This window comes from Melospiza georgiana, chromosome 5 (genome assembly GCF_028018845.1).
Source record: "Melospiza georgiana isolate bMelGeo1 chromosome 5, bMelGeo1.pri, whole genome shotgun sequence".
Lineage (NCBI taxonomy): Eukaryota > Metazoa > Chordata > Aves > Passeriformes > Passerellidae > Melospiza > Melospiza georgiana.
This window is the reverse complement of record NC_080434.1, coordinates 22,604,480-22,629,795: the sequence shown is the minus strand read 5'-3', so window position 1 is coordinate 22,629,795 and position 25,316 is coordinate 22,604,480. Positions and strand designations below refer to the sequence as shown.

Below are 25,316 nucleotides of genomic sequence, written 5' to 3'. Positions count from 1 at the left end.
TGCAAGCCACCCCATGGGTGTCAGTCCCAGTCTTGGGGTGGACATGTCAAAGAGAAAAAAAAAATTAAAATCCATGAACTGGATGTAAGAAAGCAGTAGGTACAGAGTGGGATGGTGGCCTCCTGACTTTGCTCACCTTTCCTCACTAATCTGCAGTCTCACTTTGGGATCTAACTGCAGCAAGATCCCAAGGACTGACCTGTTGCCCTCCCAGATTTTGGCTGCAGCTTCTCAGGTGAAGGATGGTTCCCCTGTGTGCCTTTCCTGATCCCTTCTGCTGTTGCACTGAATTGGATTAACTTTACCACACAACTCTCCCTACAGTCTATTAGAAACAGACCAACAGCTCCTGAGTAATTCCTAATTAGATTCCTCAGCTCTGACTGCATTAGCTGGCTGGCCAAGGCCCCTCCAACTCAGTTATTATTTCCTCAGGCCTTGTCAAACCCATGGAAAATTGTATTATGCAGCACAGGCATAAAACCATCAGGACCTTTGAAGCTTGATTGGTATGAAAGTTCCTTTCCACTTTTTTCTTTTTTTTTTTCTTTTAATAGGAGAAACAAAAGGGAAATCAGACCAGGAAAAATAACTGTTTCTAAAAGGTTGGTAACACCAATGCAGTGACAGAGACCAAGCTCCCAGGGGACAAAACCATGCTGAAGTCCCCATGTGCCTGCTTCAACCCTTATACTTGTTGCCTTTCTTACATGTACAAGAGCACACACTCAGCAAAGCCTAGGCAGGTAATATCAGGTAGTATCAGGGAGGACAACCAAGTGTGCTGCTCTCAGTGATGGAAGTCACTGTTCTGAAAAACACAAACATCTCCCAGCCAGTGTATTTGGGTTTAAATCCCAATAGTTCCCAGCTAGACCTGAGGAAACAAAAGCATGTACAGCAGCAGGATGACTCTGCTTAGTCAGGCTTTGAAATCACTTTGCCACAAAGAAGTGAAATAGCTCTACCTACAGCTAAAGGAAAAACCCCACCTTTTAATAAACTCAGCTGTGCAGTTGGAGCTACATATTTCATGAGGGCATCTATTATAGATACCTTCTGTATGAATATAGGTATTTATAAAGAGAAATAGTGAGTATGGGTACCTCTCTGCTCATCTGCATGTAGTGAGTGTGTGTTTGTGTGAATGCCAGAATTATGCAGGGAGAGTAAGGTTATCCAGTTAGGGATAGCAGCAGCTTTGCTTTATTCCACTTGTGAATTCCCAACACAAAAAGCTGCACGCGAAGGGGTGTAATAAAGCAGTATGAAAGCAGGCAGTGATTAACGGGCCAGAAGCTTCTTTTATCATTATCAAGTATTTACAAAGAAGCATTTATATGTTTTCCCATCTCTGGGGAGCTGGCACTTAGCATTAAAAATACATGAATAACGAATGAAGCCCTGTGTACCTTATGGCCTTTTAATAATGCAAAAACCTTAGGATTCAGGATATGATACAGGTAAACAAAGGAAAAAAGACTGGTGGTTGGAAAATGGTGTGAGATCCCTATGCAAAGGACAATTTATAATGTCTGAGGGTTAAAATGTAAAACAGCAGCTTGCTGTCAAGCTCTTCTAATCAGAAAAATTACCCAGGGAGCATGAATACATGGAGCAGAGGGTCCATGCATGCTATGACTGCAGTCCTGTGACAACGGGGGAGGGAGAGGGAGAGCAAGCAAGAGACCAAGAACCACCTTAAGAGCATCCTGCATGTCATCGAGGCAGTAGACCCGGATGCTGTACTCCAGGGAAGAGCAGGACAACGGTCCAAAGATGGCCAGTTTGAGACGTTTGGCTGCTGCCTTGGTGACTGACTGTCCCACCAAGGCATAGGTGCTGAGGGTTTCTGTCAGGATGTGGCAGGCCTCTGGGTCCAGCTGGATATAGCACGGCGTGGTGAAGTTTTCCTCTCCGACTACCACCACATCCTAAGAGAGAGAGAGACCAAGTTACAGCACGTGACTCCTCAGAGCTGCTCTCCTTTCAGGCAGCAATGCCCCTTTCAAGCCTGGATGATGCAAAAAGTCCTTGCTGTTTTCCCCTTAGATCAATTCAGGTCTAAATATCCTGCTTCCAGCTTTTCTCCTGTGTAGACACAGGGACTGGATTTCTCAGGGGTGCTGGTGATGATGTTGGAGGTTGAATACTCTCCCTGTCTTCACTCCTGTTTTTAAAGCCCTGGGCAGACTTAGGCAAATAATGAAAATATCACCAAGACTTTATTGAAAGAGATATTGCAGAACTAATCATTTGGTGACCATGATTCAGCATCAGTAGTTTCAGGCATGCTGAATAAATAACTGCCCTTCACCTCCTAAGCACGACAATAAGGAGTTAGAAAAACTCAGGAAAGGAAGTAACCTCCGTGACAGCCAAATACCACATCTATATGAAATATCACCTGCTGCTTCCTCAGAATAATCCTCTGTGACAAGACTGCAGGATGAGGAAAAAAAAACACTGCCTGAATGCAGATGACCTCCCCACCCTGGGCACACAGGAAAACAGCTCCCCTGCTCATTTCTCCATTCAACCCTGCGTGTAATATCCTTCACGCAACACGAGGTGCTTTGAATGGCTTTGAGAGGGAGCAGGAGTGAAAGGTCAGCAGCAGGTGACAGCCACCTCTTGCAAAGCCACTCCGTGCCACATGACACTCAGCACAACTTGTCCACTTCATCCCTGCTGCCTGCAGCTCTGCAGAGCAATGTACACACCTGGCAGCAGACAAAAGTGAGCTCAGCTGGCATTAGGCATTAAGCTTGGCTCCCTTGGTCCCAGGAGAGGCACACCTGCCAAGTTTGCAGCGGTGGCACAGCCTTTTTGGAGGGCAAGGTGCTGCTCCGTGGCGTGGCTCTGGCAGGAGGTGATGCTGCAGGGTGTGCATGAATGTGTGTGCACACGGGTGTGTGAGGCTCAGCTTGGAGGAGCTGCTCCAGAGCTGACAGGAGGAAGAAGATTGCTGTGTGATGGCCAGGGGCCCCATGGATGCTGCACACACACCAGGGTGTGTGCAGGGCTGGCAGAGCAACCTGTGCCTAGGGCAGGAGCAGGATGGGGGGATAATGAAGAGGTGCCAGTAACACACAGCCACAAATAAGGGACACACGTGTGGTGACACGAGCTGGGCTGTGGGGTGCAGATTAGCTGGCGAGACAGAGCTGTGCTTGCTGCATGCTCCCTCCCAGCAGGAGGAAGAGCCAGTGCCACAGGCAGCAGGCCAAACATGAGAGGCTTTTGAAGACAATGCTGGACGTGGCACTTCTGCTGCTGTCAGACCAACTGCCTCCGGAAGCCACCCTGACCTTATTAAACTTACCAGTAGGAGGAAGTGCCCTTGCCAAATTAATTATGAGACCAAACTGGTGGCAGCAGGGATCTAGGAGCACAGAGCTGGAAAGGAGGGCTCTGTCAAGATGGCCCAGCCCTGCTGAAAGCATCACTTTATGCTCCAGTTATAGTGGGAAGATCCTTTTGCCACACTGCCTTGGGACATTCTCCTGCTATACTACTGGCAAGGAACCTCCTCAGGCTTCCTCCATGGAAACCTGCTGGTACTAGGAGGTGCCCAAGTGCCCCAAGGCAGATCTCTGAATGGGCACACAGCAGCTTAGACATCTTGTAGGGAAGGGCACTCCTGCCTGCCTGTAGCAGTCATGGAAGCCCCAAAATACAGGTTCAGAAAGGAAAGTAAAGGACGAGCAGAGAGCCCTGCATGCAGCCAGCACACAGGCTGGAGCTCTGGAGCCTCACCTCCCACGGTCCCTGGGCAGCCTGGTGCTTCAGCTGGATCTGCCAGTCCTCTGTGTTTGGCTCTGCACAGTGGTGCATGGTTAGAATGACAGGCCGGGTCAGCAGGGCTCCTGGTGGGCCACAGCTCACCACTGGTGTCAGCAGCGTTTGGCTGTCTTCTACTGGTGGCCTGGTGAGGAGACAGAAAGATGGATACATTAAGTGAGCTGAAAAAGACAAAAAACCTTTTTACATTTGGGTGTGTAAAAATAAAAAATCCTTCTCTTAAAATAAAAAGACTGTGAAAGCAAAATAGGTGGGTTTTGTTTTTCCTTCATTTTTCCCAAACTCTTGTCTATTTCCTTTTTTGGCTTATTTCTGTGCCAAATATCATTCATGTGTCAAGATGCAGGTTTAGGTGTCAGCAAATTATAGGCCATATTTGCTGATTGCTCTCCACTCTGAAGGATCCTTGCAGATGGTATGCAGAGGCTTCATTTCACGCACTGCAAAAATGTGGTCACTGCTGCATTTGGCAGCTCTTCAGTGACACACAAAAATGAATGGTGGCTCTTGTAGGCACCACTTGTGAGAACTATTTACTGTCAGGACAGAGAAAACTGACAAAAAGAGGAAGACACTGAACTAATAAGGATGTGAGCATGACTGAAAGTGGAGCACAGCACATCTGAGATGTGCAGTTTGAGTTCTGAGGCATCACCAAACCACTGACACTCATTTTACTTAAAAGGCATTCAGGAATGGCTTCTGGAAATGGAACTACTGGAATGGCTATTGCAAATAAACCTGCAGGCAGCAAGTGTCACTGCTGGTGAGGGAGAAAGGATGGTAAGGAATAGTGCAAAGGTAAAACACACTTGCAAAGTCCAAGATTTCTAGTGATTACCCCGATTTGTTCAGCTAAAAACACAGGTATTATCCAGTGTGCCTGCTGCCAGTCACTAGGAATTGGTGTTATGGGAAATCATGTGAGTATTTAGGATACATAACATACACTCTGGTTTGAAAATGACAGTGAGTGTGCATGTGTGTGTGTGCACATGTGCAAGTGCAAACCACCCAGACCAACTGCTGAAGAGCTCAAAACACGAGGAAGCATGAGTGACTTTAACTATCCTGACATCTGGTGTATGACAAATACAGCTGAATGTGCCTCATCAACTGCCTCCCTAAATAATAGAGGACAAATTCATGATCCAGAAACCAGCAAGTGGGATTTTAGAAGCATTCAATGTGATCTGTGCTAAAAATCCTGATCTGCCCATAGGACCACACATGCTCTGCTCTGGCTGACGGTTCAGTCCCAGGCTGCATTTACAAATACATCTACATCAGTCTTAGAGAGATTAGTTGAGACAATATTGCTGTTTTTTTTCTGCAAGTCTTTGTCTTTGCCAAGAGAAGAACATAAGCAGCTGTAATCAGAGAATCCTAGAATATCCTGAGTTGGAAAGGACCCACAAGGATCATTGAGTCCAACTTCCTGCACAGGATTATCCCTAAGAGTCACACCCTGTGCCTGAGAGCATTGTCCAAACACTTCTTGAGTTCTGCCAGGCTGGTGCTGTGACCACTTCCCTGGGGAGCCTGTGCCAGTGCCCAAACACCCTCTGGGTGAAGAACCTCTTCCTGATATTCAGTCTACACCTCTCCTGACACAACTTCAGGCCATTCCCTCAGCTCTTGTCACTGGTGACCACAGAAAAGAGATCAGTGCCTGCCCCTCCTCTTCCTCTCATGAGGAAATTGTAACTGCAGGGAGATCTTCCCTCAGTCTCCTCCAGGCTGAAAAAATGCAGTTTCCTCAGCCAATCCTCACATGGCTTCCCTTCAAGACCCTTCACTATCTTCATTGCCCTCCTTTGGATGCTCCCTAATAGTTTAGATGCTCGCTAATAGTCTCTCTTATATTGTGGTAGCCAAATCTGCTCACAATATTCAAGGTCAGGCCACACCAGAGCAGAGAAGAGCAGAGCAGGTAATCTTAGATAACATTTTCAAGGAGGCCAAATCAGGACCTAAGCTATTTTGATATCAAATTTATCACACCTATTCTGGTTATTGCAAATATACGTCCATAGGACTAATTTAATTTTGTCCACCTTAATTCTCCCTGCCTATGCCGTTAATCTCACAGAATGAACAACAAACTTTTGAGAAATCCTTTTTTTCAAAATGGAATGAAGGCATTTTTGAAAATTACCCCTAGTTGTCTCAAACGTTGTGAAGGTTTTTGTAGCATTTGAGGAAAAAAAGTGTCTGGCATTGGAAAATTTAAATCTATGCAAATCAGTAAATCCAGATGATACGCATCTGTGGAAATTAACTGATGAATTTCCTAAATGACATAACAATTGTTTCTGAAAATCCATGGACTGGAAACAAACAGCTGCGATATAGATGTCTTTCAAAAAAGATGCAAAGTATAACAATCTGGACAGCTATCATGTATTGTGCCAGCTATTTTAGCCTAGCAAACAATACACAAAATAAATGAAACACAAGAGGAGTACCTAGTCCAGCTCCTCTTGCATACTGCAGGGAATCATTGGATTCAGATTAAGAAGATGAGGTATCACTTTTTTGCAAGGCCAGACTGAATAAATCATTGGACAATTTTTCACTAAAACATGCCTTCTTTTTCTGACACATTTACATTGTTATTTTGTTCATAAGAAGCAACAAGAAGATTAAAAAACAGAGTGTGTCAGTGGTTTTTAATGGTCATCAGCCTTGGGAATTGGTGGATATTTGAACACTCTCCTATGGTCTAATTCCAGAAATTTCAAGAAACGTAGTATCTTATGAGAAAGTTCTCTCAAAATTATAATATTTGTATGAAAAGCAGATATGACCAGCTATAGACTTCATCATCTTGTTAACCTAACTTCATCTAAAAGTACTTCATGAAAAAGAAAAGAAAATACAAGCTATCATATTTTTTATTGAATTACAAAACAAGCAATCAAAATGCAGGAGTGAATATATCATGATTGCCTTTAAAAAAAATTAATACAATGCCTTTTAGGTGAAAAATGAGTTAAAATCGACAAGCACTGATGCCTGCAGTCAAAAAACCCCAAACGGTCATTAAAATAATATGGTACTCATAAATCATACAGTCTGAAGTTGTCTCCAAGTAAAGTTTAGTCACTGCTTCGTGCCAAAATTTTTTACTGTCAGATTTTAGGACTCTGGTGGAAGGCATGATTCTGTGCTGCAACATTTTATAGTTGATTAGAACAACTACAAAATGATTATGCAGAACACCAAGCCAGGATGTGTTGCAGACTGTAGAGTGAGGAACTGAGCTAGGAGGTGGATGCAAGCATACAAAGGACATGTTAAAAATATCAAGGCTTAGTATTTTTCCCCCATGTTCATAAAGAACATTTTGTCACCAGACTTAGTCAATTGGATGAGATATTCATGGTCCTGACCTGGATATTTATGATAGAGAACAGTCTGATTAGAGAAAAGCAGAAAAATGGGCCAGTTGCGGGGGTGCTTGACTTTACAATCCCAAATTCCCAACCAGGCACACATCAGAGCCTGGCACCACAAAATTACTGAACACCTGCTGGTCCTAGTGACTCTCCAACATCCACCTCACACAGATAAACCTTTAAAAACTGAGATACAATGAGCTGCACAGAAGTTCTCCAGTGGTGAAGTGGGTCACTGTCACTGCTGAGGTGAAATCCCAGCTCTGTTAAAGTCCATGCTAAACCTCTCTCTAACTACTGTGGGGCCAGGATTTCTACTCACAATGTGGAAAACACAATTATTTCATTTACAGGTAACAATAAGGAATCACTGCAAGTAACAGTGAAATCCAGAAGACAATGGCAAAATTCTAGAGAGGGTAAAAATATGAGTAGGAAATAAAATCTTATTAATTGTTCAGTAGATCAGGCAGGAGCAGAACAATTTCCAAAGAGTTACTTAGCAACAAATAAAGCAATAAAAATGAACATTTCAGGTGAGCTTGCTGCAACACAGCAGGCATCAACATGTAACATGACACAGTGACAAGAAGCAAATCTGATTTCTGGCATTGTATGGGACAAAGAGCCCATCAGAGCACATCATGGTGACATTCCCTTTCCTCTCCAGCTCTGCCATGACTGCAGGTAGTAGCAGTGTGTTTAGGGACCGCCATGAGATCTCAGAAATAAACCAGAAACCCAGAGGAATGAGGCTAAACAATGCAATGGTACAGACAGAAGAGAGGTGCCCTATGACAAGTGACAGGGAAAAGGAACAAAAATCTTCCAACAAATCTTTTCTTGCTTCTCACTGATTTCAATTTCCATTTTAAAACAAAAGGATTATGCTTTACTAGAGCTAATGAGAACAGAAACAGATGCAGTAGACAAGATACATTATACAAGGGATATTAATCGTTCTTCTTCAAAGCATAAACCAACAGTAATTCATGGAATTAGTAAACAACAAATTTCCCTGAAGACAAGTTATTGTGTAGTCACTCATTACAGGCAATTTTATTCCTTCTCTTGAAACAGGTGATGCAGCACCAGCAAAGCCAGGATGCCAGCCTACAGGAACACGTGTTGTGACCAGCAATGAGATTTATGTGTTATAGATTGTGGGTGATCCAGCACAAACAGAGACACAGGAGAGCATATGGAGCAAGGGAGGTAAATCTATGAGCAGAAATGATCAAAACTGTGGGTGATCTTTTAGGCTGCTATTAAAAAAAAAAAAACAAAAAACCAAAAACAACAAAAAAACAAACCCAACCCCCTACAAAAACCCCATCAACATGGGCTTCACTTTAGGCTTGCAGCAGTCTCCATAAGGGATAACTTATTAGAAGAGACTGGCCACTCAGCTGTATAACTCCAAAAACAAGGACATGTTTTTGTTTTACAAAAATCTGACACTAAAATTCAACCCACTGCTTAGCATTTCTATTAAAAGGCACTAACAGTAACTGAAAGGCCTTCAGATATTTTTAGATGTTTTCCCATCCCTCAGAGATTATCAAAAACAGTCAACTTATATTTAAAAGCAAACAAACTTCTTTCCACCATATCTGGTCCCTTCACAATCAAATTTGTGTTTTTAATGGGATTACTCATTCAAAACTGTCTCCCTGTAATAAGCCAGACCATATTCATTAAGGTAGCTGTTAGACAGCAGATGTGAGCACAACTAGATAAATCTCTGCTTCTCAGTGGGACTACACTGTGCTCCCTGCCACTGTGCTCCAGGCAATCACAGCAGCTCAGGAAGCACAGGATGGAGCAGGGAGAGAGGAATGGCTACTGCATAGCAACAGGTTGCAACCCCTCTACACAGCTTAGCCAAAAGTTAGAGGGAAGATATTTTATTTCTCCTTTCATTGCTGGGGCTTTATTTTTTAACATGTGTTCTTTCTTAAGTTTCAAACTTAATATGCTTGACAGACTCTGGTTCTTCTGACAGTCTATCATGCTCTGGTCTTTTTCATGTTGAATTTTTCAATTATAGTGACTGACACTTCAAGAAATTGTCTTCTGGAGTTGCAAAGTAATTTTGTTTATGCAACTGAGATAAGGAAGGTGGAAAAACGAAATGTGGAAGACTTAAATTTCTTTTATTTCACATCACTAAGCTTAAGATTTACTGGTGAAAAAGCAACATTACTCCTTGGATCACAATCATTGATCAGATGCTTGACTTTATATTGAACTCTGTGCATACATTATGAAGGCACTGATACAAATCCTGGCAAAGCTCACCTGACCCTTTTCTCTTTCAAGGTAGCTAATTTGAAATTTGCACATTTATGTGTGTCTTCCATCAAGACCTTTAGGAGTGTTGCTTCCTCTGTTCTTCAGGGCTGTCAAATTTTGTGGGCACAGTGAACTCCACTCTCATTTGGAACACCTCCTGTGTGATGGATTAGGCAGGAGTGTCCTTCACAGAGCTGTAGCTGTTTTGTGCAGTTCCTGCCTCTGATTAGAGCATGCAAGAGTAGCTCCACCTAAAGCTGTGCGAGCTCAGCAGGGGCTCACACAGGAACACAGGAACTGCCACACAAGATAAAACCAGTGGTCCACCAAGGCCCAGACCCCATCTAGCACTGACCACTACCAGATGTTTCTGAAGGAAACACAGCTCTGCTAATTTAGCTCACAGCGAGATTTGGTTTTTAACCCAAGGCAGGCAAGCAAATCCTGGAGGCTGAAGGTTTATACTTATGCTATTTAATCCTTAGGATTAAATTACAGATTAATTAAATAAATTACTTAATCTGTAAAACCCAGGCTCTCACAGACACTCATGGGAAGAGGCCCTTGCCAGGTACTGGTCAACATAGTGTGCTGATTTTACAGATGAAACCTACATCTCAAGATGGGACTCTTTGCAAATCTCAAATTTGGTAATACTTCCCCAGACTAAGGGAGAGAGCATCTGCTCACCACTGAAAAAGACACAGCTTTGAGACAGAAACCTGTCTGATAGCTGCAAAATATTCCCATTGGGTTGTCATTTTTTCAGCTAAATGTATATACACAACACACATATATATATGTATACATGTACTTGCATTTCCACATATATGTGTACAAACATACACCCATATATAATTTCCCCACTGCAGCTGCTTCATAAAGGTCGTGGATCTTTTTATGAGATCAGCCAGGGATGAGAGCCTGGGGTCTGCCTGCCATCCATCCTGCTCCAAATGACAGAAAAATGAGCATGAGCTTGCAGGACAGGAGCAGGGATAACACTCTTCTGGAGCATCAGTCCAGTAGAAGAGAAACCCCACTGTCCCACAAGTATGCTGACACACTTGGAGGAAACAACTGCCTCCAATGGTGTTTACTGCAGCTATCAGAACCCCAATTCACTGCCAAAGGATAATGCTTTTAGGGTGAGCTCCCTGCTCTCACATGCTTTGATGGATATGAAATGGAATAAACAAACTGTCCCAGAAAGCTCTCCTAACCAATCTGCAAGGCAGCACAAAGAGGGATATTACTGGATTGTGAAGTCTCTCAAATATCTGTTCTACAGCTTTCAGAGACTAACTGGGGAAACAACTTATAAAATCAAAGGAAGGAAAAGAAAAAGGGAATTTGCAGGTGTCTGAGAGATATATTTTTTGTTTCTGACTATTCAGAAATAGTTTCACAGTTCTACAAAGTGTGAGCTAGAACTTAAGTTGTTAGAGATATGTGAGCTGGGGTGGGGACCCTCTGTTGCTGGTCTGGTTCTGCTAGGGTAGCACTGTGGAGACCACATTCTCACCTCAGTGCTAGTTGCAATATCAAGGACAAGGCTCTGCCTTCATTTCTGATAACAGCATGCATTTTATAATTTACTGTGTGTCCCCTTCCAAACGACATCAACACATAACAGGACTTTTCAACCCATACACTTTTGCACAGCGCTCATGGAAAGAAATATAGGGTCTCACAGGGTTTGCTGAACACACTGCAGTTACTGCCTGGCCACAAAAGCAAATGTCTGCAGTTTGTCCTTACTGGGGACTGTCACTCTCTGCTAGAGTGCTGCAAGAGTGCAGCAGCTGATTTAAAAAATAATTGTGCTACACAGCAACTTGTGGTACCCATATGACTCCAATTATATGAAGCTGCATCTGTGGCCCATGCAGCCAGAAAAAGGAGCTTTGACAGAGCTGCAGCTCTTGTACTGAAGTGAAGTGCCTGGTAACCAGTCCTGCAGTAGGAGAACATTACAGCTGGGTGCCACCCACCCCCTTCTGCTCCTGGCACCTGGGGAAAGGGGGCAGAATATTCAGTTCTGAGTGATCTAGACAGCAGCCAATGAGCTCCATCTTAAATGCCCCAGAAAAAGCTGCTTTCCAAGAGCATGAGGAGCCTTGTGTGTTTTCTGAAAAACTGCCACAAATCAAATAAACAGTTGGACTCTGTGCACCCAGAAAGTGACTGCCACCACAGTAAAGTGAGCCCCGATGCCCCAAGGCAGACTGCTCTGCTCTCCTCTCCCAGGGAAAGAAATAAATTCTAAAATCTTCATTGCAAATGAGGATTCACACCATTCTGTTTACTTCTGCAGGTGTCCTTTGGCATACTTGCTCAGGTTGGCAGGCAGCACAGCTCCAGCCATGCTGTTCCCAATACAGGTTAACCTATCCTTCTATCCTCTGTGTGACTTGCTGAGTTACAGCTTTCACAAAGCATGCAGAGGCAGCTTTATGATCCTTGAAGAAAATAAATTAGACAAGTATGTGACATTAGTTGTCCACAGCTGCATGAATAAAGTAACAGGGATTCCCTCCATAACTGACTGGAAAGAAAATAATTGCACATACAGCACCTTCTAAAAAATAAATAATATTTTTAAGAATTAGATATTTTGGAAAGGGAGATTTAGCAACAAGCTGAATAACAGGGGATGCCATCTGATTTTTTTTTTTCTTCCTCAGAAAAGAGTCCTTGTTCAATACTGTTTGTAAACCTCTTTCACAGCCAAAACTAGTAGGAATATAATCAATACGAGCTATGAACAGAGACATTTTTTCTGTAGCTGCAATTAGCTATTTTCAAAGAGCGGCTGATGAATAATGTATGCAAAAGGGTGGGTGGAAGGATTACTTAATTTTTCTTTAAGCAGATTATTTTAGCTTGGGTGAAAGACTACCAAGCTAAAGAATAGTGTTCAATATGACACAGTGTATAAACAGCTGTGGCTTAGCACATAATAAAAGCTATTAAGAGGCTGAGCCAAAAAACATATCCAGCTATGAGGAGGAGAAAGAGGCAAAGTACCGTGTAAGGACTGCCTCAGCTTCACATTTGCCATTCTGCCTCTGTGCACGAGTCCATTCTGCAGCCCAAGATCTCACCTTTCTCTACATGAGGGTTTTCGGACTGGCTCCAAACGGTACCTTGGCCTTTTTTTAAATAATATTTTTTTTTTAATTTCAATGCTGCCAGATCACATGGCGGTAGACATTAAGATCTGGAATATGGATTTGCCACACATTCAGATAACAGGAGACAACTGTGGTCATCCCAGCATCAACTCTGGGTGCCCTTGGCATGTGGTGTCTAGGACTAAGCAGCAAGGAGGTGGAGGACACTTTGGCTCCATCCTCTGCATGGACTAGCCAAGCCTATGAAGGATAAAATAAAAATTCACCTTCACTCTAACAGGAGAGGAGATTTTTCATGTCAGGTGCTCAGGTACCTGTCCCTCCACTGAGCTGATTTATCACCTTTCCTCTCTGTTCCTTTCTCCTTTGCAGCGCAGGTCTTTATCAAGAGGTTACTTCACACCTTCTCTGCTGCACAAACTCATGCTGGCATATTTTCCTTGCTCCTCTACAATTCAGCATCCCCCAAGCCTGAAGACTTGCTGCAAAGTGCAACATCTGATCAGGAAAGCAAATGTCTGAGCTGGTTTTGTGGCAAAGTTTATCCTTGGCTTTGCTTGTGTTTACCTCCAAGTCAGCAAATAGCTTCAATGCAGAAGGCTTTGCATAAGTATTATTACCACAGGTTTTCAGTTACTCTATTAATGCACAAGGAAATAAAGGCATTTTTACCTCATGTTCTCCTTCCTGTGAACTGTCAGATACATTTCATAGACTCTCCCTTGTGGAACGGCTCCTGCTGGGATCAGCAAACTTACTCCTGCAGAACAGAAGAGACACAAAATATGATGGAGAAAAAAGAAGTGAGTGTGTCTGTGGAGAGGAGTGACAGGAGAGGCAGAGGATGAAGCCTGCAATGCCAGATTTTCAGCCACCCTCACCATCAGACTGTAAATGACCTCAGCAAAATGTGAGAAAAAGCATTAACTGTAACCCTGGTGTCTTCAGTGTCCAGCTGCCTGTTCTGTTTCCTCTGCACTGAAGAACAGAAATGGAGAAGAGGATTTTCTTCCCTTTAGTTTTATTTAAAGACCAGACAGATGGTTACACTGCTGCTTACCTTGTAAAATGATGGAAAAACAAACAACTCTGACTAAAATTCCCAACAGCTGTAATGGGACATCTCTCCCTAGGCAATTCTCACTTAATTAAGATCAGGAAAGAAAAGCAATGGAGCACTGTCCCAGGAAGCAACAAGAACTAGTTGTTTCCTGAAAGATGGCTTCTGTGTCTGCCATCCTGTCTTTTAATGCACTCAGTTCCTAGGGAGGAACTGAATCTGCCAGGGAGACAAAACTGGGCTTCTTGGCTTTTGAAAGCGCCTCGTCCTGTAGAGTGGCTCAAAACTAGGACATGCAACCTTGAAAAAAACGTGGACAAATATGCCCAGTGCAATTTTCACTAATGATTTGCTGCACACTTGATTAAAAAACATGGTTCTTACATTCCTGCCATTTAAGAGGTATCTTGAACACAACAAACATGGCCCATGAACTGGCTATTTCACTCTGCTGGACACATCTCAGCCAGCTCTATTTGTAGATGAGGATTAGCTGGAAATCAGTGGCAAGGATTTGCATACAGTTGTTACCACATAGCTGAAAACACACCTAGAGGAAGAATATTTTCATAGACGTGTTTACACTAGAGACACTTTATAGACACCTTGCATGGCTCTGCCTCTTTCCTTTAGCATTCACAGTTTGGTTACACTGGGCACCTCCCATGTGTTGGTGGGCAGGACCTCAGTCTCACACTTAGCTTTGAGGAGAGGGAATGCTAGGAAAGCATTTTCCACAGATGCCTTCTGGCACTTGTGCTTTACAGCCTGCTACAACCCAACCTGTGCATGCTTGCAGCTGTAACAGGGCAGGTGTACTGAAACTGAAGGGCTGTGATAATATCTTGAGGAGGGCATACATCTATCTAGAAGCAGCACAGAGGCATACAAGGTAGCAGCAGACAGATTATTTTATTTTACAGAATCATTACTTTAATCATTTTGAAGGGATTTCAGCATCAAATGCTTTTTCTTTACAAATTGATATTAATATATGTGAATTAACAGTGACTAATGGACTTTGCTGATAATGTGCACCACTGTGGCATATGAAAAGTGAGTATCAATATCTATCTTCAGCTGCTACTTAGAAAAATACGAAATCCACAATTGTATTGCACAAATTTTCAACATTGCTCATCAGTCAGCACCAGATGTATTGAAGCTGTTCAGCTTTCACTTGAATTTCACAGATATTTTTGCCTCCCATTAGACAGGAGCTCAGAGAGTAGGGCTATGGGTCCAAGCACTTTTGGCTGCTTCATGGGCAGTGTGGGACTGCATCCTGGAACCAAACCACCCAGCCACCATCCTGGGTCACCTAGGCATTTTGCTTCCTCCATAACACCAACAAAAGAGAAATGATCCAGCAGAGGCTCAGGGGACAAGGGTAGGCACCATCTCCTTGGTGAGGGCATTTGCTGTAAAATGGCCAAGCTGTGAGCTGCAGTCTTACATGTACTGTAGTCCCTCCTCAATCCAGTGAAACTGGGCAGGTGTGTTCCTGACCACTGTATACCCTGCACATTCCTCAAATCAAATGCTTTATGTATTTGATTCATTCTCACTTTAGATATTAATGCTGCTCTGCAGTATCATGCTAAACCCATGGGAACATCTAGGTGCTGAACTTCCTTAGAAAGAACATCAACACTTCATGTAGGAACCAAGCAGCAGCAGCATGGCCCTGCTAAAAAATCTGTCTGAAAGACCTGAGCTCTCCCAAGGCTGCCCAAGAGCTCCTTGGATGCTCTTAAATTGCCTGCTGGTGTCAGGGTGGACTGAAGGGACCTGGAATCTGACTTGGTGCTGTATGAGAAAGATTGAGCAGCATGTTGCATTACATCAATAGCCCTTCAATACTCAGTCCTCTCTTTCCTAGTTGTAAAACAAGTCAAAAATAAATGCAGGTAAAAAGCCTCCCAAAAATGGTGTTCTGTTGTCATACTTCAATTGCACATAGACTGCCATGAATTAAAAGTGGAGCAACCAATTTGTTCTTAAATTAATTCGTTCTCTTTTAGTACAATGACAAAATAGAGGCTTACTGTATTGAAGTCCCTTTTCTAGAACTGCATGAAAGGAAAAGGCGATGCTGAATTGCACTTGACACAGGGGAGCTCTGACAGCTCAAGCCTTGCATGTCTCAGAAAGTGGCTAAGAGCCCTGCAATATTCTGTTTAGAATCAGACAATCATTTAGGTTGGAAGAGAGCTCTAAGATCATTGAATCCAGTCATTAACACACCACAGTGTTTACCACTAGATCACATTCCTATGTATTACTTGGGAGAAAAGACCAGACCCCGCTTTGCTGCAGCCTCCTTTCAGGCAGTTGTAGAAAGGGATAAGGTCCCCTCTCAGTCTCCTTTTTTCCAGGCTACACAACCCCAGCTCCCTCAGCTGCTACTCCTAGGACCAGTGCTCTTGTAGTGAGGGGCCCAAGTCTTCGTCCAGCCTGTAGTGTTTAAAAGGTGGCCAGGACACTGGGTAGAAAATATTCAAGCTACTTTTGTAGATCTAAATGGAGGGGGGAAAAAACCCATTTATTTATTTATTTTGATCAAAGGAAAGGCAGAGCCCCATGCATAGACTTTCTCTCCCTGTATAAAGACAAGCTAACACCACTTGATCCCACAAAACAGTTGAACCTTTAGGGCAGCATGGCTAGCACTTACCTGAATTGGGAATTACTAGGTGGCCTCCTAAGGAGTTGAAGGTCCCAAAGGCAGTGCATGACGGGTCAGTTTGCCGAGCAAGGCTCTGGTTCTTCATGTTCAGGGTCTCATTCTCCAGCAGAGACTGTGTGATCTGTGGGGATAGCTTGGAGGAGAAGTCAGAGAGGTCATCCTGGGGAGTGACTGCACCAGAGGTGTTATAGACCTTGATCTTCAAGTTGGGGAGCGGGTCCAGGATTGGAGAGTTGGTCATTGGGATTTTATCAGAGACATCATGCAAGGCGTACACGGGACCTCTGTACATGGCTGCCGCAGAAGTGAGGTCTGGTGGCACTGCCAGGAGGTCTGCAGTGGAGATGAAAAAGAGGAACCATGTTATTTCTCTGTTCTGATGACTTTATTCCGAGCAACAATTTGGGTTTGCATTTGCATTTTATCTTTCATTCCAAACGTTCATATACACAAAGTCCCTGAACCTTCATCTCCATTTCCATGAACTCTCCAGCAAACTCCCAGGGCTCCTATTGCCCCAGCTGCTTTGGAATCTGATTGCTGTACAAAATTACAGCATGCTTCTGCTCTGAAGAGTTTTCACTGGGAGTATCTTTCCAGGCTGCACTCAAATTCCAAATACGACATGCTTAGCTTCAGGGCAAGATGTTTTCATCACTCAGTAGAGAAAGTTTTAACTAAAAACCCCCTCCCTAAATGCTATGTGACAATCATTAGCCAATTTTTCTAACTGGCCTAATGACAGCATTCCTGAAATAAAAGACAACAAGCCTATGAAGTCATCATTCCATGACTCCCTGCAGTGAGGGGTTAGTACCTGCATCACATTTTTCTAAGATTTGCTTTAAAAGTTTCTTCAGAAAAGAAAAGACTTCTGCTAATCTTACACATAACAACTCTCTTGTCGTCTTAACTTTTACAGTGTAGATATTCTTCTGGTGTAGGTATAGGGGGAAAAAAGAGGAATTCTTTTGTAAGTGTCTTAATAAAGGCAGCATTACCTTCAGAGGAATTTTCCTGGCCAATGAAGTGAGGAAAAAAAATCGAGCTGTTATGCACCAGTGATAAAAATATTCATTATTAAATTATGTTCTACCACAACTTCTATATTTTCTATTAAATGCACAGTACTGTTTATACCAGTGGAGACAGGCATAGGAAGAAAAGCTATCAGTGAAATAAAGGGGAGGGAGATGTGATAGAATTACTGTAGTATCACTCCTGTGATGTATCCTGCCTCCATTGTTTCTGTCAGGGCTTTGCCTTTGATTTCAGCTTGAGCTGGACCTGTATTTCCATAAAAGCATCTGAATTTCATTCTCACATTCATGCTTTCTCTTCAGAAGCTAAATTCACCTGCTTTATACTTTTGAGCACTGTTGACAAACGTCACCACGGGTTTTGTCAGAAACAAATGAACAAGATCTTCCTTCTCTTTATCAAGCATCAACAGGCATCCAGTGATATCATTCAAGCAGCCCAAAAGACCATAACCTGACAGCATCTCCCTGAATTGGTCAAAATGGAGTGAAATGCCAACTAACCTTGCCTTGCAGCCTTGATGTTGACAGGCTGAAATCCCCCATTTAGTGCCGAGGAGTCGATGATATCCGACTCGAAGTCCCGGTGGTTCTTGCGGTACACAAACAGGGCCACGACCACGGAAATGGCCAGGCACACGATCACGGCGATGACAATCCCCACGTAGAGAGCAACATCATCTGAGTCAGGAGCAGCTGCAGGGAGAGAGGCCAGGAACCTTCAAGAAATGTCCTCCTTACAGGGACTTTCAAGAAAACATGTTCTTATTATTCTTGTTTCCTGCAGATATTTATTGCCTTTTTTATAGACTAATTTAAAATCTGTTTCCAACACCATATAGCAGGTCTATGCCCTTTTGATGGAAAACAATCCTTGATTTCTCTCTAACTTGTGTTCTAACTCTTTACCTATCCACTTGTTCATCTATCTAATACTCAGGCTGTGAACTACTAAGCAAAACATGTTATAGTCTTATGAACCAAATTCACCCTAGGAAATTAGATTACGTCTTAGTGACATAATGTCATAATATTGGTATTTAGAAGTTTATCTGATACCAAAAAACCCATGGGTTTTTAAACTTCAGAAGCCTTATTTTTTCCTTAGAAGAAGTTAAAGAAACCAAAATTTCCATTTTCTATGGAATATCTGGAGTATCAGGACATATTTCTGGTTAGTTTGGGTTTTTTTTGACATGTAAGCTGTCATTCCTCCCTTCCATCCATTTGTCTTCAAAAATACAAGCGAGTAAATTAGTAAAGCAGAGAATCAAGCACTGAATTCTCACAGTGGCATTAACACATACATATTAAGATAAAAGCTGAAGTAAGCACAAGAAATAATGTGGTAATTTACCAAAAGGAACCAAAATTTATTAGAGCTGTCTTGTGAGGAAATGGCTATGATATTTTTACTAGCTGCTTGTACCCTATCTTCAGCACCAATTCCAAGCTAATCTCTAGCATCATTATCCACCAGACATTTTTTTCCAAAAGGTCTGAGTATGTGTTCAAAAATTGATGTATTTCTATACAGTGAAGAATCCCATTTTTAGAAATGGCCTAATGAAAAAAGGAAGTGCAAAAACAAATCAGACTCCTTTAGTACCCCATTTTTGTTGGTTTGAAACATGTGAAATCACTTTTATTTTATCTCTTTTAGCCATTTAAGCTAAGCTGCCCTCCAGCTGCAGAGGTGAGAGCTGGCAGATGCAGAAAAGGACTGATCAATCTCTGACAGCTCTAGGCTACCAGACCTTCAATTTACCAAACTTGAAACATCCCATTTTTAAACCAGCAGTTCAGGAAGCAGAACTCCTGAGTTCTGGCTCAAAGACAAGTTACCCTTCCACCACACTCCGTCCAGTTGCTAAGGGAATTTTAATGAGAAGATGGCTCATTCTCTCCACCTTTTGTCTCTGAGGCAGCATCTTCTCCCACTTCCCTTGTGCACAAAGGCCCTTACAATCCTGTGTCTGCTGCAAAGCACTGTGACTGCTGTCAAGCAAGCAGAATGTCACCCTGCTGAATAGGCCCCTTTTTTTGCCTAGTCACACTGAGCTTGCCTAACAGAAAAGGCTAACCCAAGGAACAGCATCAAATTAGCATCCAGGAACATAAAATCAAACATTAAACTTACAAGAAAATCCATATTCATTCTGGGTTCTCTGTTCAGTTGAAATAGGATAAATGAAACCTTAAAAAGAAAGAAATTAAACAAAAAATGGGAACAAAATCAAATGAGGAGAACAAAAAAATGAAGCATGAAAAATAGTTTAATCAAAAAAAAAAAAAAGAAAAGAAGGAAAAGAAACTGATGGCATTTTAAAATTCTGATACAGCACAGAATTATGATTTTGCATCCCCTGTCTCCTCCAGAGCCTTACTAAGAATTAATAAGCAGGCAGATTGAATTTCTAAGCCAAAATCGGTCTCGAGTCACTAACTTTGGAGTGCTTAAAGTCTTTCTTTTATTGAACATAAACTGTAATGGATCTAATTTATTTCAGACATCTAGGGTCATTAGCATATGGAAAGTCTTTTTATCCTTATCCCTGCCATATGCTTTAATTCCCAGGACATGTTCGGTGAGGCTCTAAACAGTTTTTATATTTAATTATAATAGCTTGCTGTTGATCTAATAGAGCTAAAGGAGACCTGTTGTCACTGGTCAGAGGTTAAATACTGATTAGTGGAGCAGTCTATGCACAAAGACCTCTCTCTGTATTTCCTTGGAATTATTTTATCCTGTCCTTAATACATGTTCAATAGGAATTCCTTAGGGAGTAAAGAATTTGTCAGCAAACAGTAAACTGAGTGGTTTCTCTTTGAAATCATTACAAAATCAATAAGGCCCCTGGGGTCAGAACATTATTTATTTGAAATCTTTGCAAGCACCATATATCGACAAAATCATAACACAATTTACAGCTTTATTTCAGGATGGATAAAGAAGAGATATCACTTCCTTTGTCTTTTCCTTCTGCACTCCCCTCAGCACAGCACAATGGAGCCACTTAGTTCAGACATGTGAACCCACTAAGCATCATGTCCCATGTGGCAAATGAGTGAAGTGCTCCAAGTCCCATCCTGCTGGAAAGGCAAATGACAAATCCCAACTAAGCAGGGGAGTCACTGTCTGGGATGGGATTAGAGTCAGTGTAGGAAAGGTACGTCCCCTCCCTCACCCTCCTTTAAGTTCTCCTGGAGGGAATTTCACCCCCTCCCCTTTGATCACACTGCAAGGAGCTCACACAGCTGGGGACTCCCTGCAGGTGAGACAAAACTGGAAAATGCACTCCTGGTGTGTGCCTAATGCACAGGACCACGTTACAGGCAGAGTAATAATCCCAGCTCCCAGAGCTTGGGTGCTCTGTTGTGACCATCTGTTGTGCTCTACACATATCTTGCTGCCTTGCTGTATTTTTTGTTAGTGAAGACACAGTCTATCCCAACCACAGCCACAGACATACCTCCTTCCAAAATTTCCAGGGAAAATGGAGCTACTGCATAAATTCTACCTTACCTGAAATACCAGAGCCAAACCAGCTGATTTTTGATGATGATGTTTTCTTCTGGGACATCATGGCACAAACTATACTGCCTGTAATCTCTGTTTAAAGCTTTACTTCAGAGCAAGGATTCCAGCCATACCAGTGTTTTTAGAAATATTATGTTCTTACATTCATTTCCCTGGCTTTGGGGCAAGTTCACCTATGTGTATGCTCAACATGCATATTCAATCTTTTTTAATAACTGCCTTATCTTTCTACTGGTGTACTTGAGGTATTGGCCATCAAAAGTCTGGTGAGTAACTTCTGAGGGCTTGAGTGAGTGCTCACCAAGCCTGGGCATGAATTTACAGTACCCCTGTTACTCCAAATTACTCCCCAGATGAGTGCTGAGGCTCATAATTTGGTAAAGGTAAATTTCAGCTATAGCCTTATGCCCAATATTTCCATTGCCAAGACATCTCTGGAGAGACCAAGAGGCAGGAAGAAGGAACTTAAAGGCCCAGAGATGAAGTGGAGTTTAGGCTGGATGCATTTCTGAATGATTTTTTGCCTTGTGTTCAAATCCATTGGGAGAGCTGAGGATGTCTCCTTGCACTTCATGTGCCCTAGCAGGTTCTCAGGGGAGATGGAATGGAGCAGCCCACATCCCCTGGCTCTGCCTCACCCATGAAGCTTGAGCTCACCTGTGCAGAGCTGAAGAGGTTATTCCTCTCTCCTCACTATACATCTGAGGTGGTCAGTTTTGTGTCCAAGGCTGTGCATAATTCCTGCCACATCTGAAGGGATCCAGCATCTGCTACTCAGCAGGCACAAAGGATGCACTACCTGGATTGGCTGTGCTGTTACTGAAAGCATTCTGTCTTCACAGGAAAATGGAAATCCAGATTCAAGCTTTTACAGCAAAGTAAACAAGCCCAACCTTAAAATATTCTAAAAGAAATTTGCCTCATTGCAACCTCTCCACACACCCTGCAAGTCACAAATTCATATTTGTGGCTTACAAGGTTCCACAGATTCCCTTACTGCTAACAACAGACAGCACCCCTGCAGCTACATAACAGTGATGCCAATTTCCTCCACAGAAATGTTTTGTGCACAGATTTAAAGACACATCTATTGAAACAGGAGGAACAGGCAAGGATACTACAGGATGCTTCTGCCATTTGGGCAGGATGTTTTACAACAAAATTAGCTTTAAGCACACCTCCAAAAAAAAAAAAAAAAAAAAAAAAAACCTCCAAAAGGCAGTAGGCATTGAAAGGGCAAGGAGAAGTCCTGCAGCCCTGCACTGATGGGCAGGAGGCAGGCTCAGTGCCACAATCCCAGCACAAGAGAATGGGGTTTTCCATATGAAGCTGGTTGTCACACTGACTATGCCTTCAAACAATGAAAAAAGGACATTTTCATCAGATAATGACACAAGCCCACTGGGATTAGTATCTGAAATAATGAAGAATGTCTTCCCTCCTCTCTTCAAAGTAATTGCAGTGAAGGGAGATCTTTTTCATGGTTTTTTTTCCTTCCTCCTTGTATTAACAGCACTGCTTGGCAAATACCTAAGGGACTTCTACCAGGGTGATGAACATTTTTAATGAGTGTGAATTTAGAAAGGTGCTGGAGGGTTTGACTCTAGGAAGGCTGCTGACTCATACTTAGAACAGCTGGTTTCACATTGAGCTATTTGAGAAAAGTAATTTAAGCTTCTTCCTACAGCTTGTTGGGAAATACATATTTTCAAGAGCGCTTCTGCTATTTTGTTGTGTAACTTACTGTTGAATGAGTAAAATAGCAATAATCATACTTTATGCTTGCATAGTGCCTGCTGTTTGAGGCTCTCAAAGGCTTACCAAAATGGGTATTTGTTTCCCTCATTCTACAAGCACCTCGCCCTGTGTGAAACCTGAAAAATCAGTGGGAGGCTCAGGTTAACACACGGAAATTGAACCTCAGTAATTGCATGGTAAAGGCATTCAGTAAAAAGCTTTTGGTTAAGTTAATGTTTCTCCTTGTATTCTACTTTATAGTCCAATTTATGTTTGTAAATATATACTTTTTGTGCCTAAGGAAGTGTTTCTATCAAGTGTCAAAGCTGGGGTTTTTTAACGAAATTAATTACATTGGCACAAATCCTTTGTACAAATGCTGATGTACCATTAAAAAGGTGCTTTAAGTAGACATGCTAGAAAGTATGAGAAAAGCAATTTAATCACCTTTATAATGATGCAACACACTGGGAAAAGCAAAGAAGGGCATATGTCAGATTGTACTTGAAAAATTAACCAAGACAATGTTGACATATAGAAAAGACTACAGCAGGCTTTTTATCAATTTGCTCAAACTCAATTAAAGCATCAGTCACACTTGGCACTGATTTGGGAAATTGTAACCATTTAACTGAATAGATTGTCAAGCTCATTTAATTAGTTTGGTGCAGTTTGTGAAGGCAGATGATCCCCAAACATTGGAAGTCTAGCCTGAGCATTCTGATCCTGCATGTCTTGTTCTGACCTTCTGGGAGCACATTTGTGTCTGAGGCCCCTGGAGACAAGAGAGGCTGCTCTGTGTCACTGAACAGCCCTCAGCATATCTGCATGTGACTGTCACCAAAGAGTCACCAGAATGACTGTTCTAAGCTCTTCTTCTTCCACTGGGAAAGAATCTACTCCTCAGCATATTCATCGGCATTTATACACACATGGTGCTCAGCCTGGGAGCTCAGGATCGTGACCATGGGCATTCTGAAATCCTGTGTTTGATTTTGCCTAGACAGCCATGGGAATATACTGCCTTGGCCTGTGAACTGGAATATTTTAAAGAGAATTTTTGTCCCTGTGTTATAAAACTCTAAGTCACGGCTTCATGCAGAGAAAACTTTGGCTTCCCTTTTTGGTCCATAACTGGTTTTGCTAGCTTTCTAGTCATGCTGAATTTGTATTAATGAATATCAATTTTAGAGTGAACTGATCAGATTATGAAAATAGTTTACTCTGCTGCTTGCAGAAATTAAAATATTTAAGTAAGAGAGAAAGAAAAGGACACAGTTTTCTGTTTGTATTTTTCCTGCCTATTTTCCCTCTTTTTGGCAACTATATAGGTAAAACAAGTGAAGCAGCTCAAGATTATATTTCTGGCCACTAATTTACTAGGGCAGTTTGGGTCATATTTATGAAAATATTTACAATTACTCTACAAAGAAATAGTTTTATAGTATTAGCTGTTGAGGTCACAGTTAATGATACATAGTTTGAGATTTTATCGAGATCAGTGAGAACTGGAGACCTGCACTTTCCTTTAATAAGGTGAAGATTGCATAAAGCACACCATAACTGCTAGTTTCTTCAATGCATCATACTTTAATCTGGCACAACTTGCTTCTCGTCTACAAACTCTCTTTACTCTCTCTGTAGCAGTTTCAAAAACAGCTGAGCTCAAATAATTCCATGGTCCCTCTGAAAGCCGGGCCACATGAGGTGCTTCAAGAACATCCTTTTGCAAAGAACTCAACAGGTTGAGCATAACAAATTGTAGCAGCACTTTTCCCCCTTTTTGCTCCATCAATGCCCTCAAATCACCTCTGAGAAAAGAAGATGCCATGCATTCAACTGCTGTCTTCCTTTCTCAGGAAACAGAAACAGAGATTGATTCTTACATGCAGATGCTTAACATTTGAAGGAAGTAGTTCTTGGATGATTTAAAGTTAGTGTGTGGTGTATAAAACGTGACATGAAACAACTGAAACAACTCAGTAAATATTTTTTTTTTTGCTGTGATACATACACATCAGATGAATTCCAGTATCTGATAACTCAAAGCTAGCATGCTGGTAATTATTTTTTCACACCAAAACCAAAAAATTTGCACCAAATTGCTTCTGTTATTAATTCCCAAGATGAGGTCTTCTTTCAGCATTAAATCATATTACCCTCCTCATTGGGCCAGCTCCAGTAGCTCAGAATATAATTTTAAATCTTTGGGTTTTGCTGGAATTTTCTATAATGAGTCTTAGTCTCAGAAATTATACTGGAAAGTTTGAATAAAATTGGTTTAAGAACCCTAGTAACTTTTTCTCTTGTTGTTAATTTCTAGTTCAATGGATCTCAATGAGTAAAAAAATCCTCAACTTCCCCCAAGTATATATTGCTGTTTCCAAATTTCAAGTTCTAGAAATTCAGCCAGTCTCCCTTTCCCTGTAAAGTGCCATTCTCAATTCCATGTCAGCCTAATTTCAGGTTTCTTTGTACTCATGGGAAGAGACATTCATCAATTCTGTATTCTGAATTCCATTATCCAGAGAGGGTTTTGAGACAAGGAAGAAAAAGTTATATGTCCCTGCAGTGTTTGCAGCACTGTGGCTGTGACCTTGCATTACCAGTCC

General features: G+C 42.1%; 1 protein-coding gene across 1 annotated transcript in view; it reads right to left on the bottom strand.

The window, feature by feature from the left end:
• The window catches only part of UNC5C (unc-5 netrin receptor C), a 250,546-nt gene that overhangs the window by 11,035 nt on the left and 214,195 nt on the right, over positions 1 to 25,316 (bottom strand). Inside the window, exons 8-12 of the mRNA XM_058023958.1 lie at positions 17,931 to 18,122; positions 16,375 to 16,719; positions 13,310 to 13,397; positions 3,760 to 3,928; positions 1,701 to 1,934 (exon numbers count right to left, since the gene is read on the bottom strand). Of these exons, the coding sequence (XP_057879941.1) occupies positions 1,701 to 1,934; positions 3,760 to 3,928; positions 13,310 to 13,397; positions 16,375 to 16,719; positions 17,931 to 18,122 (1,028 nt within the window). The remainder of the gene's footprint in view (positions 1 to 1,700; positions 1,935 to 3,759; positions 3,929 to 13,309; positions 13,398 to 16,374; positions 16,720 to 17,930; positions 18,123 to 25,316) is intronic.